Here is a 20,130-nt window from a genome sequence, read left to right as displayed (position 1 = left end):
ACAGTGTCCGCAGTTCCCTTTAACAGCACTGCCCCCCCTTTACATTGCATTGCCCCTTTACACAACACAGCTCAGAGCCCCTTTTAATGCAAGCCTCCCCTGCACAGTCTCCTTTGGCAGAGGCACTAATCACCCTGGAGTGTCCTCTCCCGGGTCCTCCAGCCCGGCCACCGATGTCACATCCTCACAGCGTGCTGCAGATCGGGTCAGAGAGTCGGGAGACTTTTCAAATTAACAAGCCGGCGATCACCCGCTCGTTACATAAGAACTCGGGGCACCTCCCGCCCCTCAGTCTTCAGCTCCTCCCACCCCCTGTGAGGATGACGTCAGTGGGGGGTCCGGGAGAGGATACCCAGCCGTGGCACGGTCCGGACAGGACTGTCACTTGGTCTGGTTCCGCGGTCCGCCATGTAGTGACCACTGCTTTATATCGGAGGTCCTTAAGTGCCCCCAACAGGCCGCCATGTTTTGGGAATTTCTCTAAGATAAAATAGCTCTCCAAAATACCAAGCCGTGATGTGATGGAACTAAAACAGAGAAAATGGAGTCTGGAAATGGGAGGAGACATTTGTGGGGGTCATAGAACCTGAAAAGGAAGGTCAGTGACTCCGCCCAGAAGCTCCTCCCTCTTCATAGTCACCCGGAATGTCTTCGTTCCACCAGAACACTGAGAACTTCTATAGAACACGTCGGAGGTCCAACTCCACATCCTTCAGATTATTTATTCTGTACAGTTTACATACAGTGCGCTCAAATCAGTCCCCGCCCCCGAGGAGCTTACAATCGGTCTCCATCCCACAGACACACACATACTGGGACTGGTTTAAACAGGAACCAGTTCACCTTCCAGCAGGTGCGTTCCAATGGAAAACCCAGCGCTGGACTGGAAGGCCCATCCCCAGGACCCCTGAGGTGGGTATGGAGAGCTCCGCCTTGTAATCTGATTGGGTCTCTGGAGGTGGGAGATGAACCATGGAGGCCTCATCCATTCAGGGAGGGAGAACACACTTTACATGGAGGTCCTCTTTATGTTTTTGGCCCCGTCCGGCTCAGCAGAACCCTCCCATGTCCCTGGGTGTCTCACCATAGGAAGCAGATGATGGGCAGCCTCACCTGGAGGAGGTCACCTGATATTTTGTTTCACCCCCCCCCCCCAGACTTCTGTATTTCTATAAGTCCGGGTGAAATGCTGCGCCCACTACGAGGGGACCCTATGTGATGTATGGGGACGGGGCCTTCACAGGGTCCCATGACTAAAGTCTCTCAGGGTCCTACGAGGAATTTGTGTCGTGTCCATTGTCCTTTAGGACCCATAATGACCGGGTGTGGGAGACTCCAGTGTTTGGGTTCACCGTCCATCCCCACCGCTGGCAGCCTGCTGAGCTCTGAGAGGCTGAAAGCTGCTGTGGCTGGAGGGTGCAACAAGTGCTGCTGATATATAGGGCAGTATACATCCAATGTGTGTCCCAGGAAGGGTGGGGGGTTCAACATGACTCCATCAGGGCCGGGGGAACGTTGAGGGGTCCAATATGACTCCATCAGGGGCGAAGAAGGGTGGGGGTTCAACATGACTCCATCAGGGCCGGGGGAACGTTGAGGGGTCCATCATGACTCCATCAGGGGCGCAGAAGGGTGGGGGGTTCAACATGACTCCATCAGGGCCTGGGAACGTTGAGGGGTCCATCATGACTCCATCAGGGTCTGGGAACAATAAAGGGTCCAATATGACTCCATCAGAGTCTGGGAAGGTTGAGGGGTCCAATATGACTCCATCAGAGTCTGGGAAGGTTGAGGGGTCCAATATGACTCCATCAGGGCCGGAGAACGTTGAGGGGTCCAATATGACTCCATCAGGGCCTGGGAAGGTTGAGGGGTTCAATATGACTCCATCAGGGTCTGGGAAGGTTGAGGAGTCCAATATGACTCCATCAGTGCCTGGGAAGGTTGAGGGGCCCAATATGACTCCATCAGGGCCGGAGAACGTTGAGGGGCCCAATATGACTCCATCAGGGCCTGGGAAGGTTGAGGGGTTTAATATGACTCCATCAGGGCCTGGGAAGGTTGAAGGGTCCAATATGACTCCATCAGGGCCTAGGAAGGTTGAGGGGTCCAATATGACTCCATCAGGGTCTGGGAAGGTTGAGGGGCCCAATATGACTCCATCAGGGCCTGGGAAGGTTGAGGGGTCCAATATGACTCCATCAGGGCCTGGGAAGGTTGAGGGGCCCAATATGACTCCATCAGGGTCTGGGAAGGTTGAGGGGTCCAATATGACTCCATCAGGGCCTGGGAAGGTTGAGGGGTCCAATATGACTCCATCAGGGCCTGGGAAGGTTGAGGGGTCCAATATGACTCCATCAGGGCCTGGGAAGGTTGAGGGGTCCAATATGACTCCATCAGGGCCTGGGAAGGTTGAGGGGTCCAATATGACTCCATCAGGGCCTGGGAAGGTTGAGGGGTCCAATATGACTCCATCAGAGTCTGGGAAAGGATGAGGGGTCCAATATGACTCCATCAGGGCCTGGGAAGGTTGAGGGGCCCAATATGACTCCATCAGGGCCTGGGAAGGTTGAGGGGCCCAATATGACTCCATCAGGGCCTGGGAAGGTTGAGGGGTCCAATATGACTCCATCAGGGTCTGGGAAGGTTGAGGGGTCCCATATGACTCCATCAGGGTCTGGGAAGGTTGAGGGGCCCAATATGACTCCATCAGAGTCTGGGAAAGTTGAGGGGCCCAATATGACTCCATCAGGGCTGGAGAACGTTGAGGGGTCCAATATGACTCCATCAGGGCCGGGGAAGGGTGGGGGTTCAATATGACTCCATCAGGGCCTAGGAACAATAAAGGGTCCAATATGACTCTATCAGGGTCTGGGAAGGTTGAGGGGCCCAATATGACTCCATCAGGGCTTGGGAAGGTTGAGGGGTCCAATATGACTCCATCAGGGTCTGGGAACGTTGAGGGGTCCCATATGACTCCATCAGAGCCTGGGAAGGTTGAGGGGTCCCATATGACTCCATTAGGGTCTGGGAAGGTTGAGGGGTCCAATATGACTCCATCAGGGCCTGGGAAGGTTGAGGGGCCCAATATGACTCCATTAGGGTCTGGGAAGGTTGAGGGGCCCAATATGACTCCATCAGGGCCCGAGAACGTTGAGGGGTCCCATATGACTCCATCAGGGTCTGGGAAGGTTGAGGGTCCCAATATGACTCCATCAGAGTCTGGGAAAGTTGAGGGGCCCAATATGACTCCATCAGGGCTGGAGAACGTTGAGGGGTCCAATATGACTCCATCAGGGCCGGGGAAGGGTGGGGGTTCAATATGACTCCATCAGGGCCTAGGAACAATAAAGGGTCCAATATGACTCTATCAGGGTCTGGGAAGGTTGAGGGGCCCAATATGACTCCATCAGGGCTTGGGAAGGTTGAGGGGTCCAATATGACTCCATCAGGGTCTGGGAACGTTGAGGGGTCCCATATGACTCCATCAGAGCCTGGGAAGGTTGAGGGGTCCCATATGACTCCATTAGGGTCTGGGAAGGTTGAGGGGTCCAATATGACTCCATCAGGGCCTGGGAAGGTTTAGGGGTCCAATATGACTCCATCAGGGCCTGGGAAGGTTGAGGGGCCCAATATGACTCCATTAGGGTCCGGGAAGGTTGAGGGGCCCAATATGACTCCATCAGGGCCGGAGAACGTTGAGGGGTCCCATATGACTCCATCAGGGTCTGGGAAGGTTGAGGGGTCCAATATGACTCCATCAGGGCCGGGGAAGGGTGGGGGTTCAATATGACTCCATCAGGGCCTAGGAACAATAAAGGGTCCAATATGACTCCATCAGGGCCTGGGAAGGTTGAGGGGTCCAATATGACTCCATCAGGGCCTGGGAAGGTTGAGGGGTCCAATATGACTCCATTAGGGTCTGGGAAGGTTGAGGGGCCCAATATGACTCTATCAGGGTCTGGGAAGGTTGAGGGGTCCAACATGACTCCATCAGTGCCTGGGAAGGTTGAGGGGTCCAATATGACTCCATCAGGGCCTGGGAAGGTTGAGGGGCCAAATACTCCATCAGGGCCTGGGAAGGTTGAGGGGTCCAATATGACTCCATCAGGGTCTGGGAAGGTTGAGGGGTCCAATATGACTCCATCAGGGCCTGGGAAGGTTGAGGGGCCAAATACTCCATCAGGGTCTGGGAAGGTTGAGGGGTCCAATATGACTCCATCAGGGCCTGGGAAGGTTGAGGGGCCAAATACTCCATCAGGGTCTGGGAAGGTTGAGGGGTCCAATATGACTCCATCATCAAAGCTTTGGAGTGGTGAAGGGGTTCAATGTGTCTCTTTCATCAGGGCCCGGGAAGGGTGGGGGTTCTATGTGCTTCCTTTATATTATATATATAAAATAACAATTAATATAAAAATAAACTTTTATGCATAATGATAAAAATATATATAAATATAAAATATGTAGAACGTATAAAAAATACAAATAATACATAATATATATATATATATAAAAAATCAATTATGAGTAAAATGAATAAAAAATGAATAATACTTTTTTTTAAATTGTAAATAATATAAATAAAAAAAACAAATAGGTAAAACATAAAAATGTAATTGTATATATAAGTTATTTTATATGTATTTATTGATACTAGTATATGTACAATGAAAAAAAAAACAATAATAAATATTTAATAAATAACTATTATAAAACATATAATACATGTGTATAAATAATAATATACAAATATGTAATAATAATAATAATATTTTATACATAATAACTGATTTATGTGTCACGTGTCGCCCTCTGGCGGTCGCTTTGTATTACTGTCAGTCCGGACTCTCCGCCTTCTACAGTGTGGGTGTCGCTGTGGCCGGGAGCCACCAGGTGGCGCTGTGTGTCTGCTAGACCTTCGCAGCCGGTAAAGAGGCGTGAAACGCAGAAGACGGAAAGCGCTGTGGAGCGCACGAAGCGGAAGAGTGAGCGAAGCCCTTGGAACGCAAGTGAACCGCACAAGGCGGAAGCTCCGTGGAACGCAAATGAGCTGAGCCTGACCATGACCCGGAAGTAGAGTGACCCCCACTGTCAGTGGCTGTGGGCTGCAGGTCAGTGTTGCTGGGGGGGATCTGGAGGGGGGTCTCCAATACAGGACCTCATGGGGGGCCCCCAATAACACATTCAGGGGCCCAGTTGTTTCCATAGCAGGTGGCTAGCCAATCAATGAGCAGCTGGAGTGGAGAGTCAGCACCTGATTGGCTGCTGTGTAGGTGGGGGAGCCCCAGGCTTTATAATAAGAAGATATTTCTATAATATGAGGAATATAATGTCCAGGAGGAGGGAAAAGATCAGCCAGACCCCCATTGTTCTACATGGTCACCGGAAGTCTGTCTGCAGATATAAATAATAATAATAGAAATAGAATGATAATTATAATATAGAGACAACGCTTTACAATATAAAGGTCCAATACAAGAGGGTTAGGAGGGACTCTGGTCCCAAGAGCTTACAATCTATAGGACAAGTGATACATAAGCTAATGGAGGATGAGCAGATAGAGAATGATGAAGTTCAGTTGTTGGGTGGAGGTGGGATAGACTTCACTATAGAGATGAGCTCCGGGGATCACCTAAGTAGGAGATAAACAGATTGGGGTAAGGAGTTCCAGAGGAAGGGGGAGGCTCTAGAGAAGTCCTGGAGGTGAGTACGAGAGGAGGAAATGAGGAGCGGATAGGACGGTGGGAACTGACCAGGGAGGAGGTGTAGATAGAGAATAGAGTTAAGGAGGAGGGGGAGGGGGGTGTTCTTCTCTATGGAAAGAAGAAGAAAGGTCCAGGAGTGGGAGGACAGAATGGTGTGCGTTGGTTTTGGCCGTTATCAGATCGTTTGTGAGCTTTGGGAGAGCAGTTTCTGTGGTGTTAAGTGTGAAATCCGGACTGAAGGGGACGAAGGAGGTTATTCTCATGTGTGTCCATTGTGTATTTATTGTGTGTCCATTGTGTATTTATTGTGTGTCCATTGTGTATCCATTGTGTGTCCATTGTGTATCCATTGTGTTTCCATTGTGTATCCATTGTGTGTCCATTGTGTTTCCATTGTGTATCCATTGTGTATTTATTGTGTGTCCATTGTGTGTCCATTGTGTATTTATTGTGTGTCCATTGTGTATCCATTGTGTGTCCATTGTGTATTTATTGTGTGTCCATTGTGTGTCCATTGTGTATTTATTGTGTGTCCATTGTGTATCCATTGTGTTTCCATTGTGTGTCCATTGTGTATTTATTGTGTTTCCATTGTGTGTCCATTGTGTATTTATTGTGTATCCATTGTGTGTCCATTGTGTATCCATTGTGTGTCCATTGTGTATCCATTGTGTTTCCATTGTGTGTCCATTGTGTTTCCATTGTGTGTCCATTGTGTGTCCATTGTGTTTCCATTGTGTGTCCATTGTGTTTCCATTGTGTGTCCATTGTGTTTCCATTGTGTGTCCATTGTGTTTCCATTGTGTATCCATTGTGTATCCATTGTGTGTCCATTGTGTATCCATTGTGTGTCCATTGTGTTTCCATTGTGTATCCATTGTGTGTCCATTGTGTTTCCATTGTGTGTCCATTGTGTTTCCATTGTGTATCCATTGTGTTTCCATTGTGTGTCCATTGGTTGTCCATTGTGTGTCCATTGTGTAACCATTGTGTGTCCATTGGTTGTCCATTGTGTGTCCATTGGTTGTCCATTGTGTGTCCATTGTGTATCCATTGTGTTTCCATTGGTTGTCCATTGTGTGTCCATTGTGTATCCATTGTGTGTCCATTGGTTGTCCATTGGTTGTCCATTGTGTTTCCATTGTGTGTCCATTGTGTTTCCATTGTGTATCCATTGTGTGTCCATTGTGTGTCCATTGTGTTTCCATTGTGTATCCATTGTGTGTCCATTGTGTATCCATTGTGTTTCCATTGTGTATCCATTGTGTGTCCATTGTGTTTCCATTGTGTGTCCATCGTGTTTCCATCGTGTATCCATTGTGTTTCCATTGTGTGTCCATTGGTTGTCCATTGTGTGTCCATTGGTTGTCCATTGTGTGTCCATTGTGTATCCATTGTGTTTCCATTGGTTGTCCATTGTGTGTCCATTGTGTATCCATTGTGTGTCCATTGGTTGTCCATTGGTTGTCCATTGTGTATCCATTGTGTGTCCATTGGTTGTCCATTGTGTGTCCATTGTGTGTCCATTGGTTGTCCATTGTGTGTCCATTGGTTGTCCATTGTGTGTCCATTGGTTGTCCATTGTGTATCCATTGTGTTTCCATTATGTGTCCATTGTGTATCCATTGTGTGTCCATTGGTTGTCCATTGTGTGTCCATTGGTTGTCCATTGTGTATCCATTGTGTTTCCATTATGTGTTCATTGTGTATCCATTGTGTGTCCATTGGTTGTCCATTGTGTGTCCATTGTGTGTCCATTGTGTGTCCATTGTGTGTCCATTGGTTGTCAATTGTGTGTCCATTGGTTGTCCATTGTGTGTCCATTGTGTATCCATTGTGTGTGCATTGTGTTTCCATTGGTTGTCCATTGTGTGTCCATTGTGTATCCATTGTGTGTGCATTGTGTGTCCATTGGTTGTCCATTGTGTGTCCATTGGTTGTCCATTGGTTGTCCATTGTGTGTGCATTGTGTGTCCATTGCTTCAGGTCAAAGGAGGAAGATAATCTCAGAAGTTTAGAAGTAGCCAGAGTGTTCGTATTACAGGGGTGTTGAAGTCACCGGAGTGATTGTGGGGATTTCAGAAGAGAGAACGGCAGAGAAGTCTTCATGGGAGGTTAATACGGGTCCAGGGGGGGTCACTAGATCACATCAATTCTTACAGAATCGGGAGAAAATAGACAAATACAACAATGAGCTTCAAACGAGGAGGGTGACAGAGAGGTAGGTGAGTGAATACCCTGAGAGATGCTCAGTGGTGATAGAAAGATCCACCTCCCTTCCCCCCACTGAGGACTGAGGAGACCACCATGGGAAAGGGCAGCAGGAGAGGCAGAGTCGGAATCCTGAGGCCGGGTTTCAGTAACAGAGAGTAGAATAAAGGAGTTTCAGAGGGTGCATGAGAAAGGGAGGTTGGCTCTGGGAAAAAGGAGAAAACGTAAAATGGATTGTGGCCGCTCCAGGAGGACATCTGTGGTGGGGTGTGGGGGGAGGGGAGTTAGACGGTGGAGGGCCAGGATCAGGGGAAACATCCCCAGAAGTCAGGATAGTGTGGGAGGTGAGATGGGAGTCTGATTTCTGCGAGTGCGCGTGTCAGTGATCGGGAGCTTATGTCACCTTGTGGGGTCCTGACTAGCGGAGGAGAAAGTATTATGGGGTGGAGAGCATTTTATAGGACGGTGAGAGGAGAAGTCAGACTGAGAAGGACGAGGCTGGACCGGCAATACTCGATCACCTGTAGTCTGTAGAACTGATCGTAGACGCCTTCTATGTGCCGGACCCCTAGACTGAACATTGTGGAGAAAAGTTAGAGGAGAAGAGGCCATAGTGGACTTCATTTCACGATACTAAACATTGGCACCATACCGCCACCGGTCAGCCAATCAGTTTTCACCATAGCGCCACCGATCGGATATCACACTGGCAACCATCATTTTACCCATCAGCAGTGTGTAATATATATAATATCTTCGTAGATCAGTTCCAGATGGACATGGAGATGGACCAGAATGACATCACCTACAGGATCCTCAACCTCACCCTGGAGATCCTCTACCTGCTGACCGGAGAGGTGAGGAGGATTCTGGGAGGTCACATGACATCACTCTTATCTCTATTAATAATACAGACCTGACCGGAGGGGTGAGGAGGATTCTGGGAGGTCACATGACATCACTCTTATCTCTAATAATAATACAGACCTGACCGGAGAGGTGAGGAGGATTCTGGGAGGTCACATGACATCACTCTTATCTCTATTAATAATACACAGACCTGACCGGAGAGGTGAGGAGCATTCTGGGAGGTCACATGACATCACTCTTATCTCTATTAATAATACAGACCTGACCGGAGAGGTGAGGAGGATTCTGGGAGGTCACATGACATCACTCTTATCTCCAATAATAAAACACAGACCTGACCGGAGAGGTGAGGAGGATTCTGGGAGGTCACATGACATCACCCTAATCTCTAATAATAATACACAGATCTGACCGGAGAGGTGAGGAGGATTCTGGGAGGTAACATGACATCACTCTTATATCTATTAATAATACAGACCTGACCGGAGAGGTGAGGAGGATTCTGGGAGGTCACATGACATCACTCTTATCTCTATTAATAATACACAGACCTGACCGGAAAGGTGAGGAGGATTCTGGGAGGTCACATGACATCACTCTTATCTCTATTAATAATACAGACCTGACCGGAGAGGTGAGGAGGATTCTGGGAGGTCACATGACATCACTCTTATCTCTATTAATAATACACAGACCTGACCGGAGAGGTGAGGAGGATTCTGGGAGGTCACATGACATCACTCTTATCTCCAATAATAAAACACAGACCTGACCGGAGAGGTGAGGAGGATTCTGGGAGGTCACATGACATCACTCTTATCTCTATTAATAATACAGACCGGAGAGGTGAGGAGGATTCTGGGAGGTCACATGACATCACTCTTATCTCTATTAATAATACAGACCTGACCGGAGAGGTGAGGAGGATCCTGGGAGGTCACATGATATCATTTTTACTATTTTGATACAGAGTTTTCCTCCCGTGAAGTCTGGTGATCGTCTCACCATCACGGTTCCTCCACCTCAGTCCCTGAAACCTGAGAGGAATAAAGATCAGAATATCCTGGAACTGACCACCATGATGGTCCATCTGCTGACAGGAGAGGTGAGGAGGATTCTGGGACATTATCCAGTAACAGACAAGGGATGTGTCTGGATGGTGACTGTATCATTGTGTGTGTCAGGTTCCTATAAGGTGTCAGGATGTCACTGTCTATTTCTCCATGGAGGAGTGGGAGTATTTAGAAGGACACAAGGATCTCTACAAGGACGTCATGATGGACGATCACCACACCCTCCCGGATCCGGGTAAGAGATTGGACATGATCTTCCATGTACATCTCAGCCCTAGTGATGGTCAAATGTTGAATCACTCAATATAAAATCATTACATTTTTATTGTTACAGCATAAATAAAATCACTTGGATAAAAGACAAAGCCATATATATATATAAAAGAGACGTCCCTCAGACCCTCCCATAGAATTACAGACACCAAACATATCACTATAACACAAAGTTCACAACTGGAAACTGAAAGGCGGTTAGAGTTCCCCCATAAATATCAATGCATTGAAAAGCTAGAGTTCCCCCATACTATCAATGCATTATAAGGCTTGCTAGAGTTCCCCCATACTATCAATGCATTATAAGGCTTGCTAGAGTTTCCCCATGAATATCAATACATTGAAAGGCTAGAGTTCCCCCATACTATCAATGCATTATAAGGCTTGCTAGAGTTCCCCCATATTAATTAATGCTTGTATAAAGATGTATCCTTGAGCTTCTAGAATTAGTAACACAAAAGCCAGGATCCTTGCCAGTGTTATTGTGTCCTAAGCAAAGAACATAACATTAGATAAGCTGCAGTAGGAACCAGGATCAGACAGGTGCGGAGAAGACAGATGGTTATATTTTACACACGATGTATAATTGTGAGGAATATTACTTGTATAACCTAATAACTTAGATATGATTGGCTGGGACAAGGGCGTTCCCTTCTTGTATGATTATGAACAAGTACGCATTAGAAAATAAAGCTAGTGTGGACATACCATGTGTGCGTGTGGATGTTTTCACTACCAATGCATTGGGGAGCCTCCATACATCCAGATTGTCCTTAAAACCCCGGGTCTAGTTGAACCAGCAACCTTACAGAAACAATATGGTGGACAGGATGTCTTCCATGGGTAGGAAGTCTCTCTGTGTCCCAACGCGTTTCACAGGAGCACCCTGCTTCTTCAAGAAGTGAGGAGAGCTGGAAGGGTAGAACATACGTAAATCAAAACTAAGCTCACCAAACCGAGACAATGTTGTCTTTTGTTTGGTGCCGGACTGTCCCGGCTTGGTGAGCTTCATTTTTGATTTACGTGATTATCAATTAAAATTGTGTGTTTTATGATTTTGTACTTTGAATTGTAATGTTCTACCCTTCCAGCTCCCCTCGCTTCCTGAAGAAGCGGCGGGTGCTCCCGTGAAACGCGTTGAGACATAGAGAGACTTCCTACCCATGGAAGACATTTGAATCGAATGTCGGTGCTTTTGGCAATCCCTTGGTCCTTTTAAACTTTACAATTTTATGGAGTTGTCTCCCCCCCCCCCAAGTATGGCCAATAACACGGAGTTGCCCCCTCCTCCCCAAGGCCATCAAGAAGTTGCCCCCTTTTGTGTCTAGAACATCCTGAACATTATGATTTTGTACTTTGAATTGTAATGTTCTACCCTTTCAGCTCCCCTCACTTCCTGAAGAAGCGGCGGGTGCTCCCGTGAAACGCGTTGAGACATGTTCTACCCTTCCAGCTCCCCTCACTTCCTGAAGAAGCGGCGGGTGCTCCCGTGAAAAGCGTTGAGACATGTTCTACCCTTCCAGCTCCCCTCACTTCCTGAAGAAGCGGCGGGTGCTCCCGTGAAACGCGTTGACATGTTCTACCCTTCCAGCTCCCCTCACTTCCTGAAGAAGCGGCGGGTGCTCCCGTGAAAAGCGTTGAGACATATGTTCTACCCTTCCAGCCCACCTTGCTTCCTGAAGAGGAGAACAAAAAAATTGTTGACTTCCATTCTGGACTGAAAGTGACGTCGGGACGTCACAACGTCACTCTGGTCCTCCAAGGCCATAGAGGCAATCAAAGACGATCTACTCTTTGATCGCCTCTTGGACCAGCCGGCTGCACCATTGGGTTACTCCTCGGGCTTGCTGGTTCGAATGATAAGCCAGAGAAACACCGGCAAGCGGTGGGAGGGGACGCTTTCATGGGAAAGCCAGCTGACGTCTGAAAGAACGTTCCAGGGGTTATGGCTGATGTCTTCATCCATGACCCCAATAAGCCACTTCAAAGCCGAAACGTATATATACGTAACATTGCAATGATTTCGTGTTGAGCGTGTTTTCTGTTGGCACCTCATTGGAGGACACAGGAGAATGAGGTAATTCTAGATCACAGGCTGAGGGTCAGGGTTCAGGAGACAAATCCGGGTCACAGGCAGAGGGTCGAAGCAATGAGACTGGAGGCAAATCCGGGTTACCGGCAGAGAGTCAAGGCAAGGAGACTGGAGGCAAATCCGGGTTACCGGCAGAGGGTCAAACATTGGAGACAAGGGCAGAGTCCGTTAAGCAGGCCAATGTTCAGGTCCAGGAGAAGATCAGAGTATGTCGGGGTCAATCTGGGTCACAGGCAAAGGGTCGAGGCAAGGAGACTGGAGGAAAATCTGGGTCACAGGCAGAGGGTCAAGGCAAGGAGACTGGAGGAAAATCTGGGTCACAGGCAGAGGGTCAAACACTGGAGACAAGGGCAGAGTCCGTTAAGCAGGCCAAGGGTCAGGTCCAGGAGAAGATCAGAGTAGTCAGGGTCAATCCGGGTCACAGGCAGAGGGTCAAACACTGGAGACAAGGGCATAGTTTGTTGAGCAGGCCGAGGGTCAGGTCCAAGAGAAGATCAGAGTAAGTTGGAGTCAATCCGGGTCACAACAGGAACTAGGAACTTACAGACAGGAATCTGAAGACAAACCAGCGATTTGTTTGGGCGCTTGAGCAGCTTTTATAGTCCAGCCAGGAAGTCACGTCGTGCGTGCACGTCATTCAGTTGGACCGTAAACGCGTGTGTGCCGCGCATGCGCAAAGGAATACGGCCAAATCGGCCGGGCTGAGACGGATTATTTCACGGTAGGTCTCTAGGTTGGGATGATGTTGAAGGTCGTAGAAGTGTGGTGGTTGGGTGTCCACCAACTTGGCCATGCTGAATATAAAACAAAGGCTGAGGGGGGTCACGAAAGGTTCTATTTTTATGGCGATGACCCCTCCCCCTCCCAATCACATATCATTTTGTTTCTACCAATAGATGCTTCCGTTCCGGGTGAAAACGTGGAGGAGGACTTGATGTGGAGGGAAGACGAGGGTCCCCCAGAGGGTCACGATTACGAGGACTCTACTTCCAGTGAAGAAGGGATCTTCACAGACACGGAAAATGATACTTCCAGAGACTGCGCGCGGTATTCGTGTCGGATCCTCGCGGAGGATTCCGGTGAAGAACGGCGCCTCCCACAGGAAGACATCCTGCCCCAGACCTCATCTGGTCTGGCTAAGTCAGAGCTCCCCCCAAACCAAGAAGCCGGCCTCCCATGTAGGGACACCGTGACCCCTACAGATCCCACACCGGTCACGTCTAGTCGTGTGAAGGCGGAACCCAACTTGTACAAAGACTTGGACATCGATAGTCCGGCGTCTGCCGACAGGAGACCTTATACACCCCCCCACATAAAGGAGGAACCCCTCTCAGATGAAGAGGGACACATCCCGGAGTCAGACCTTTCGGACCCCATGGATTGTTCCCGGCGTTCCTCTATAAGGGAAGAGTCTTGGGATGAAGGCGATTTCCCGAATAGCGGTCTTTACACCCACCATGGACAATACATATCGGCCCATATCAAGACGGAATCGGCCTCCGGCGGCAACAACCTGCGGAAGCGGTGGCCTTGCTTCGAATGCGGGAAGACGCTGTCCACCAGATCCAATCTCTTCGTCCACCAGAGGTCGCACGTCCGGAAGAAGCCGTTCGCGTGCGCGGAGTGCGGCAAAGGCTTCTCCAGCCGCGGCTACCTGGCCATACACCGGCGGAATCACACGGGGGAACGGCCCTTCGCCTGCTCCGAGTGCGGCGAGAGCTACACGGCCAAGTCCCAGCTGCTGCGCCACCAGACCAAACTGCACAGCGACCGGCGCTTCGTGTGCGCCGACTGCGGACGCTGCTTCATCGTCAGGTCCGCGCTTAACGAACACCGCAAGATCCACTCGGGGGAAAAACCCTTCAGCTGCGCCGAGTGCGGCCGCTGCTTCAACAGGAAGTCCAACCTGATGTCCCACTACAAGGTGCACACCGGAGAGAAACCGCACGGCTGTCCCGACTGCAGCAAGAGCTTCACCACCAAATCAGTGCTGAGGGCCCACCAGAGGATCCACATGGGGCTGAAATTCAGATCCTGACCCTGGAGGACTGACCTAAATGTGGCCCCGAGGGAAAGACTCCTCTGACTGGGAACCATAGGGACTGGCCTAAATGTGGCCCCAGGGGACAGACTCTTCTGACTGGGAACCACGGGGACTGTGCTAAATGTGGCCCCAAGGGACAGACTCTTCTGACTGGGAACCATGGGGACTGTCCTAAATGTGACCCCAAGGAACAGACTCTTCTGACTGGGAACCATGGGAACTGTCCTAAATGTGGCCCCAAGGGACAGACTCTTCTGACTGGGAACCATGGGGACTGTCCTAAATGTGGCCCCAGGGGACAGACTCTTCTGCCTGGGAACTAGGGGGCTGTCCGAAAGACTCCTCTGACTGGGAACCATGGGGACTGGTCTAAATGTGGCCCCAAGGTACAGACTCTTCTGCCTGGGAACTAGGGGGCTGTCCTAAATGTGGCCCCAAGGGACAGACTCTTTTGACTGGGAACCATGGGTACTGTCCTAAATGTGGCCCCCAAGGGACAGACTCTTCTGACTGGGAACCATGGGGACTGTCCTAAATGTGACCCCAAGGGACAGACTCTTCTGACTGGGAACCATGGGGACTGTCCTAAATGTGGCCCCAAGGGACAGACTCTTCTGACTGGGAACCATGGGAACTGTCCTAAATGTGGCCCCAAGGGACAGACTCTTCTGACTGGGAACCATGGGGACTGTCCTAAATGTGACCCCAAGGGACAGACTCTTCTGACTGGGAACCATGGGGACTGTCCTAAATGTGGCCCCAAGGGACAGACTCTTCTGACTGGGAACCATGGGAACTGTCCTAAATGTGACCCCAAGGGACAGACTCTTCTGACTGGGAACCATAGGGACTGGCCTAAATGTGGCCCCAAGGGACAGACTCTTTTGACTGGGAACCATGGGTACTGTCCTAAATGTGGCCCCAGGGGACAGACTCTTCTGCCTGGGAACCATGGGGACTAGTCCCAAATGTGGCCCCAAGGGACAGACTCTTCTGACTGGGAACCATGGGGACTGTCCTAAATGTGGCCCCAGGGGACAGACTCTTCTGCCTGGGAACTAGGGGGCTGTCCTAAATGTGACCTCAAAGGACTGTTGTTCTAACTGTTGCCCCATTGGGATATACACTGTTGACTGGGTTCCTTGAGGACTGTCCTAAATATGACCCCAAAGGACTGTTGTTCCAGCAGTGGCCCCTTGGAGACAGGCTCTACTGACTGGGCCCCCAGGGGGGGGGGGGGTTGTTCTACCTTTCCCCCGAGGACTTTCTATGCTGTGGGTGATATTTATACCTTTTAATTTAATTGAGTTTTAGATAATAAAGCTGATAAAACGATTATTTCTGAGTGATCGATGTCTCCTGGAAAGCTTCTCCAAGTATCCTGGTTCTTCCTAGGAGGAGCCTGACAACATGTATAGCCAGTGATCGGCTCTTCCTAGGAGGAGCCTGACAACACGTATACCCGGTGATCGGCTCTTCCTAGGAGGAACCTGACAACATGTATACCCAGTGATCGGCTCTTCCTAGGAGGAGCCTGACAACACGTATACCCAGTGATCGGCTCTTCCTAGGAGGAGCCTGACAACATGTATAGCCAGTGATCGGCTCTTCCTAGGAGGAGCCTGACAACACATATACCGAGTGATCGGCTCTTCCTAGGAGGAGCCTGACAACACGTATACCCAGTGATCGGCTCTTCCTAGGAGGAGTCTGACAACACGTATACCCAGTGATCGGCTCTTCCTAGGAGGAGCCTGACAACACGTATAACCAGTGATCGGCTCTTCCTAGGAGGAGCCTGACAACACGTATACCCAGTGATCTGCTCTTCCTAGGAGGAGCCTGACAACACGTATAACCAGTGATCGGCTCTTCCTAGGAGGAGCCTGACAACACGTATACCCGGTGATCGGCTCTTCCTAGGAGGATCCTGACAACACGTATACCCGGTGATCGGCTCTTCCAAGGAGGAGCCTGACAACACGTATACCCAGTGATCGGCTCTTCCTAGGAGGAGCCTGACAACACGTATACCTAGTGACCGGCTCTTCCTAGGAGGAGCCTGACAACACGTATACCCAGTGATCGGCTCTTCCTAGGAGGAACCTGACAACACGTATACCCAGTGATCGGCTCTTCCTAGGAGGAACCTGACCACACGTATACCCAGTGATCGGCTCTTCCTAGGAGGAGCCTGACAACACGCATACCCAGTGATCGGTTCTTCCTAGGAGGAGCCTGACAAAGCGTATACCCAGTGATCGGCTCTTCCTAGGAGGTGCCTGACAACACCTATACCCAGTGATCGGCTCTTCCTAAGAGGAGCCTGACAACACGTATACCGAGTGATCGGCTCTTCCTAGGAGGAACCTGATAACACGTATACCCAGTGATCGGCTCTTCCTAAGAGGAGCCTGACAACACGTATACCCAGTGATCGGCTCTTCCTTGGAGGAGCCTGACAACACGTATACCCGGTGATCGGCTCTTCCTAGGAGGAGCCTGACAACACGTATACCCGTTGATCGGCTCTTGCTAGGAGGAACCTGACAACACCTATACCCAGTGACCGGCTCTTCCTAGGAGGAGCCTGACAACACGTATACCCAGTGATTGGCTCTTCCTAGGAGGAGCCTGACAACACGTATACCCAGTGATCGGCTCTTCCTAGGAGGAGCCTGACAACATGTATACTCAGTGATCGGCTCTTCCTAGGAGGAGCCTGACAACATGTATACCCAGTGATCGGCTCTTCCTGAGAGGAGCCTGACAACATGTATACCCAGTGATCGGCTCTTCATGAGAGGAGCCTGACAACACGTATACCCAGTGATCGGCTCTTCCTAGGAGGAGCCTGACAACATGTATACCCAGTGATCGGCTCTTCTTAGGAGGAGCCTGACAACACGTATACCCAGTGATCAGCTCTTCTTAGGAGGAGCCTGACAACACGTATACCCAGTGATCGGCTCTTCCTAGGAAGAGCCTGACAACACGTATACCCAGTGATCGGCTCTTCCTAGGAGGAGCCTGACAACACGTATACCCAGTGATTGGCTCTTCCTAGGAGGAGCCTGACAACACGTATACCCAGTGACCGGCTCTTCCTAGGAGGAGCCTGACAACACGTATACCCAGTGATCAGTTCTTCCTAGGAGGAGCCTGACAACACATATACCCAGTGATCGGCTCTTCCTAGGAGGAGCCTGACAACACGTATGCCCAGTGATCGGCTCTTCCTAGGAGGAGCCTGACAACACGTATGCCCAGTGATCGGCTCTTCCTAGGAGGAGCCTGACAACACGTATACCCAGTGACCGGCTCTTCCTAGGAGGAACCTGACAACACATATGCCCAGTGATCAGCTCTTCCTAGGAGGAGCCTGACATGACGCATACCCAGTGATCGGCTCTTCCTAGGAGGAGCCTGACAACACGTATACCCAGTGATCGGCACTCTTCCTAGGAGGAGCCTGACAATATCACTGCTCTCTGCGGGGGGAGGACTACACATCTATAAGGATATACAATACACATACACACACAGCACAAGGCCGTGGTCACACTACAAGACGTTTCTCGGGGGTGCAGGTCCTCTGAGCTCCACAAGGTGGTGATTTTCTCACTTATTCCCAGACAGGAAGTCTCTGTGGAAAACAGAAAGTGATATCAGGCACAGGCAGGAAGTGATGTCAGGCACAGACAGGAAGTGATGTCAGGCACAGACAGGAAGTTCCGGGTGAGAGGTGAGTCGGGGGGAATTAGTGAGGAGACATCTTTGGAATCGGCAGCAGAGGAGGTAATAAGATCTTATCTTCTATTTACACCCAGTAACCCCGTCATGTCCGTCCTCTTCCTCCATAGTCACTGTGACGTCTTTTATCTCCAGCAGATGGTGATACACACATATATATTATTATTATACAGGATTTATAACAACACGGGGGCAAACAGTACAGTAATGATACACAAGAATACCTGAGGTAATCAGAGGCCCGGATTCAGAAACGAGATACGACGGCGTATCTCTGAGTGCGAGCCGTCGTATCTCTGAGTGCGAGCCGTCGTATCTATGCGCCTGATTCATAGAATCAGTTACGCATAGATATCCCTAAGATACGACCGAAGTAAGTGTCTTACACCGTCGTATCTTAGGCTGCATATTTACACTGGCCGCTAGGTGGCGCTTCCGTATAGTTACGCGAGAAATATGCTAATTAGGTATTTACACCGATTCAGAAACGTACGTCCCGCCGGCGCATCTTTTTTTTACGTTGTTTACGTTAGGCTTTTTTCTGCGTATAGTTACCCCTGCTATATGAGGCGTAGCTAATGTATGGACGTCGTTCCCGCGCCGAGCTTTGAAAATTTTAAGTCGTTTGCGTAAGTCGTTCGCGAATAGGGCTGGACGTCATTTACGTTCATGTCGAATCCAATACGTCCTTGCGACGTACTTTGGAGCAATGCACACTGGGATATTTCACGGACGGCGCATGCGCCGTTGAAAAAAAAACGTAAAAAACGTGGGGTGAAATTAAATTTAAATAAAACACGCCCACAACATCACCATTTGAATTAGGCGGGCTTACGCCTAATCACACATACGTTACGCCGCCGTAACTAAGGGCGCAAGTTCTTTCTGCCTACGGAACTTGCGCCCAAAGTTACAGCGGCGTAAGGTATCTGAGATGCGTTACGCCCGCAGAAAGATGCGCTCATCTTTCTGAATCCAGGCCAGAGAGTCCAACCTAAGAGGAAGGTTCAAAGGAAACAAAAGGCAATATCAGGGGGAGAAAATAAAAGTCCAATATAGGAAAAGGAAAAATGGGATTTTGAAGGTGCAAATTACACAAACAAATATATATATAAAAAAAAGATTTTATTTATAAAAGTTAAAAAATTGACAGAATAAAATCCATCCAGAGGTATACAATACAATTTCAGAGTGTGCAGGATGACAAAACTCTCTAACATGTTTCATCACTCTCAGTAGCTTCCTCAGGAGAATTATATTTGTCAAGCACTATCTACTGAAAAATAGAAAAAGGAAAATAAAACAATACATATAATCACAAATTAATACAGAGATACACATGTCATAAGAAAATAAACACAAATGTAATTCTCCTGAGGAAGCTGGTGAAACATGTTGAGTTTTGTCCTCCTGCACACTCTGAAAATGTATCGTATAGCTCCTGGATGGATTTTATTCTGTAAATGTTTTAACTTTTATAAATAAAATCTTTTTTGATATTTGTTTGTGTAATTTGCACCTTCAAAATCCCATTTTTCCTTTTCCTATATTGTTACCAATTAAGGGCATGTGGTGCCAATAAGGAGCCAGCTATAAAATGAAGGAGCCAGGAACGCGCCCCGTCCCGACGAGCTCGCGCGCAGAATCGAACGCATACGTGAGCAGCGCCCGCATATGAATAGCGGTGTTCAAACCACACATGTGAGGCATTGCCACGATCGTTAGAGCGAGAGCAATAATTCTAGCCCTCCTCTGTAATACGGTGTTACAGAAAGTATTGCAACGACCGCCATTTTATTCTCTAGGGTGTTAGAATAAAAAATATATATATAATGTTTGGGGGTTCTAAGTAAAGGGAAGGAGATGGGTGGGCAGTGACAACAGCTCCATTAGCATTGCTGGTTGTCTTGTCATACCAACGGCCACCACAAGAGGGCGCCAGATTCCAGACGGAAGCGTATGACTGCAGAAGGCCGCAAAGCCGCAGCCTTAATTACCAGCCGGCGCGGCCCAACGCGATCGCAACCAGTGGGGTGCGCACGGAGAAAGGATACCCCAGCTGTGCCGCCCCAGGTTGCTAATTCTAGTCGTGACCTGGTGCCCAGGGTT

General features: G+C 49.3%; 1 protein-coding gene across 2 annotated transcripts; it reads left to right on the top strand.

Annotated features, from left to right (window-relative positions):
- The first annotated feature begins 5,038 nt into the window (after positions 1-5,038).
- On the top strand, positions 5,039-14,595 carry LOC120909772 (oocyte zinc finger protein XlCOF8.4-like). 2 transcript variants are annotated; one of them, XM_040321501.1, is made up of 4 exons: positions 5,039-5,111; positions 8,679-8,773; positions 9,757-9,891; positions 13,121-14,595. In XM_040321501.1, the coding sequence occupies exon 4, from the start codon at positions 13,159-13,161 to the stop codon at positions 14,260-14,262; it is 1,104 nt and encodes a 367-aa protein (XP_040177435.1). In that variant the 5' UTR covers positions 5,039-5,111; positions 8,679-8,773; positions 9,757-9,891; positions 13,121-13,158; the 3' UTR covers positions 14,263-14,595. The 2 variants fall into 2 exon arrangements, with proteins under 2 accessions (XP_040177435.1, XP_040177434.1); XM_040321500.1 differs by lacking the exons at positions 5,039-5,111; positions 8,679-8,773; positions 9,757-9,891 and adding an exon at positions 9,993-10,094.
- The last annotated feature ends 5,535 nt before the right edge of the window (positions 14,596-20,130 follow it).

Source organism: Rana temporaria, chromosome 8 (genome assembly GCF_905171775.1).
Source record: "Rana temporaria chromosome 8, aRanTem1.1, whole genome shotgun sequence".
NCBI lineage: Eukaryota > Metazoa > Chordata > Amphibia > Anura > Ranidae > Rana > Rana temporaria.
Note: the sequence above shows the minus strand (reverse complement) of the source record. Positions and strands in the feature narration are given on the sequence as shown.

What these genes read in the sequence shown, in the direction of transcription:
- LOC120909772 (XM_040321500.1), top strand. Translation starts at nt 10,010, where the DNA reads ATGGAGGAGTGGGAGTATTTAGAAGGACACAAGGATCTCTACAAGGAC. An exon ending in CCACACCCTCCCGGATCCGG is followed by an intron (nt 10,095 to 13,120) that starts GTAAGAGATTGG and finishes TTCTACCAATAG; the next exon opens with ATGCTTCCGTTCCGGGTGAA.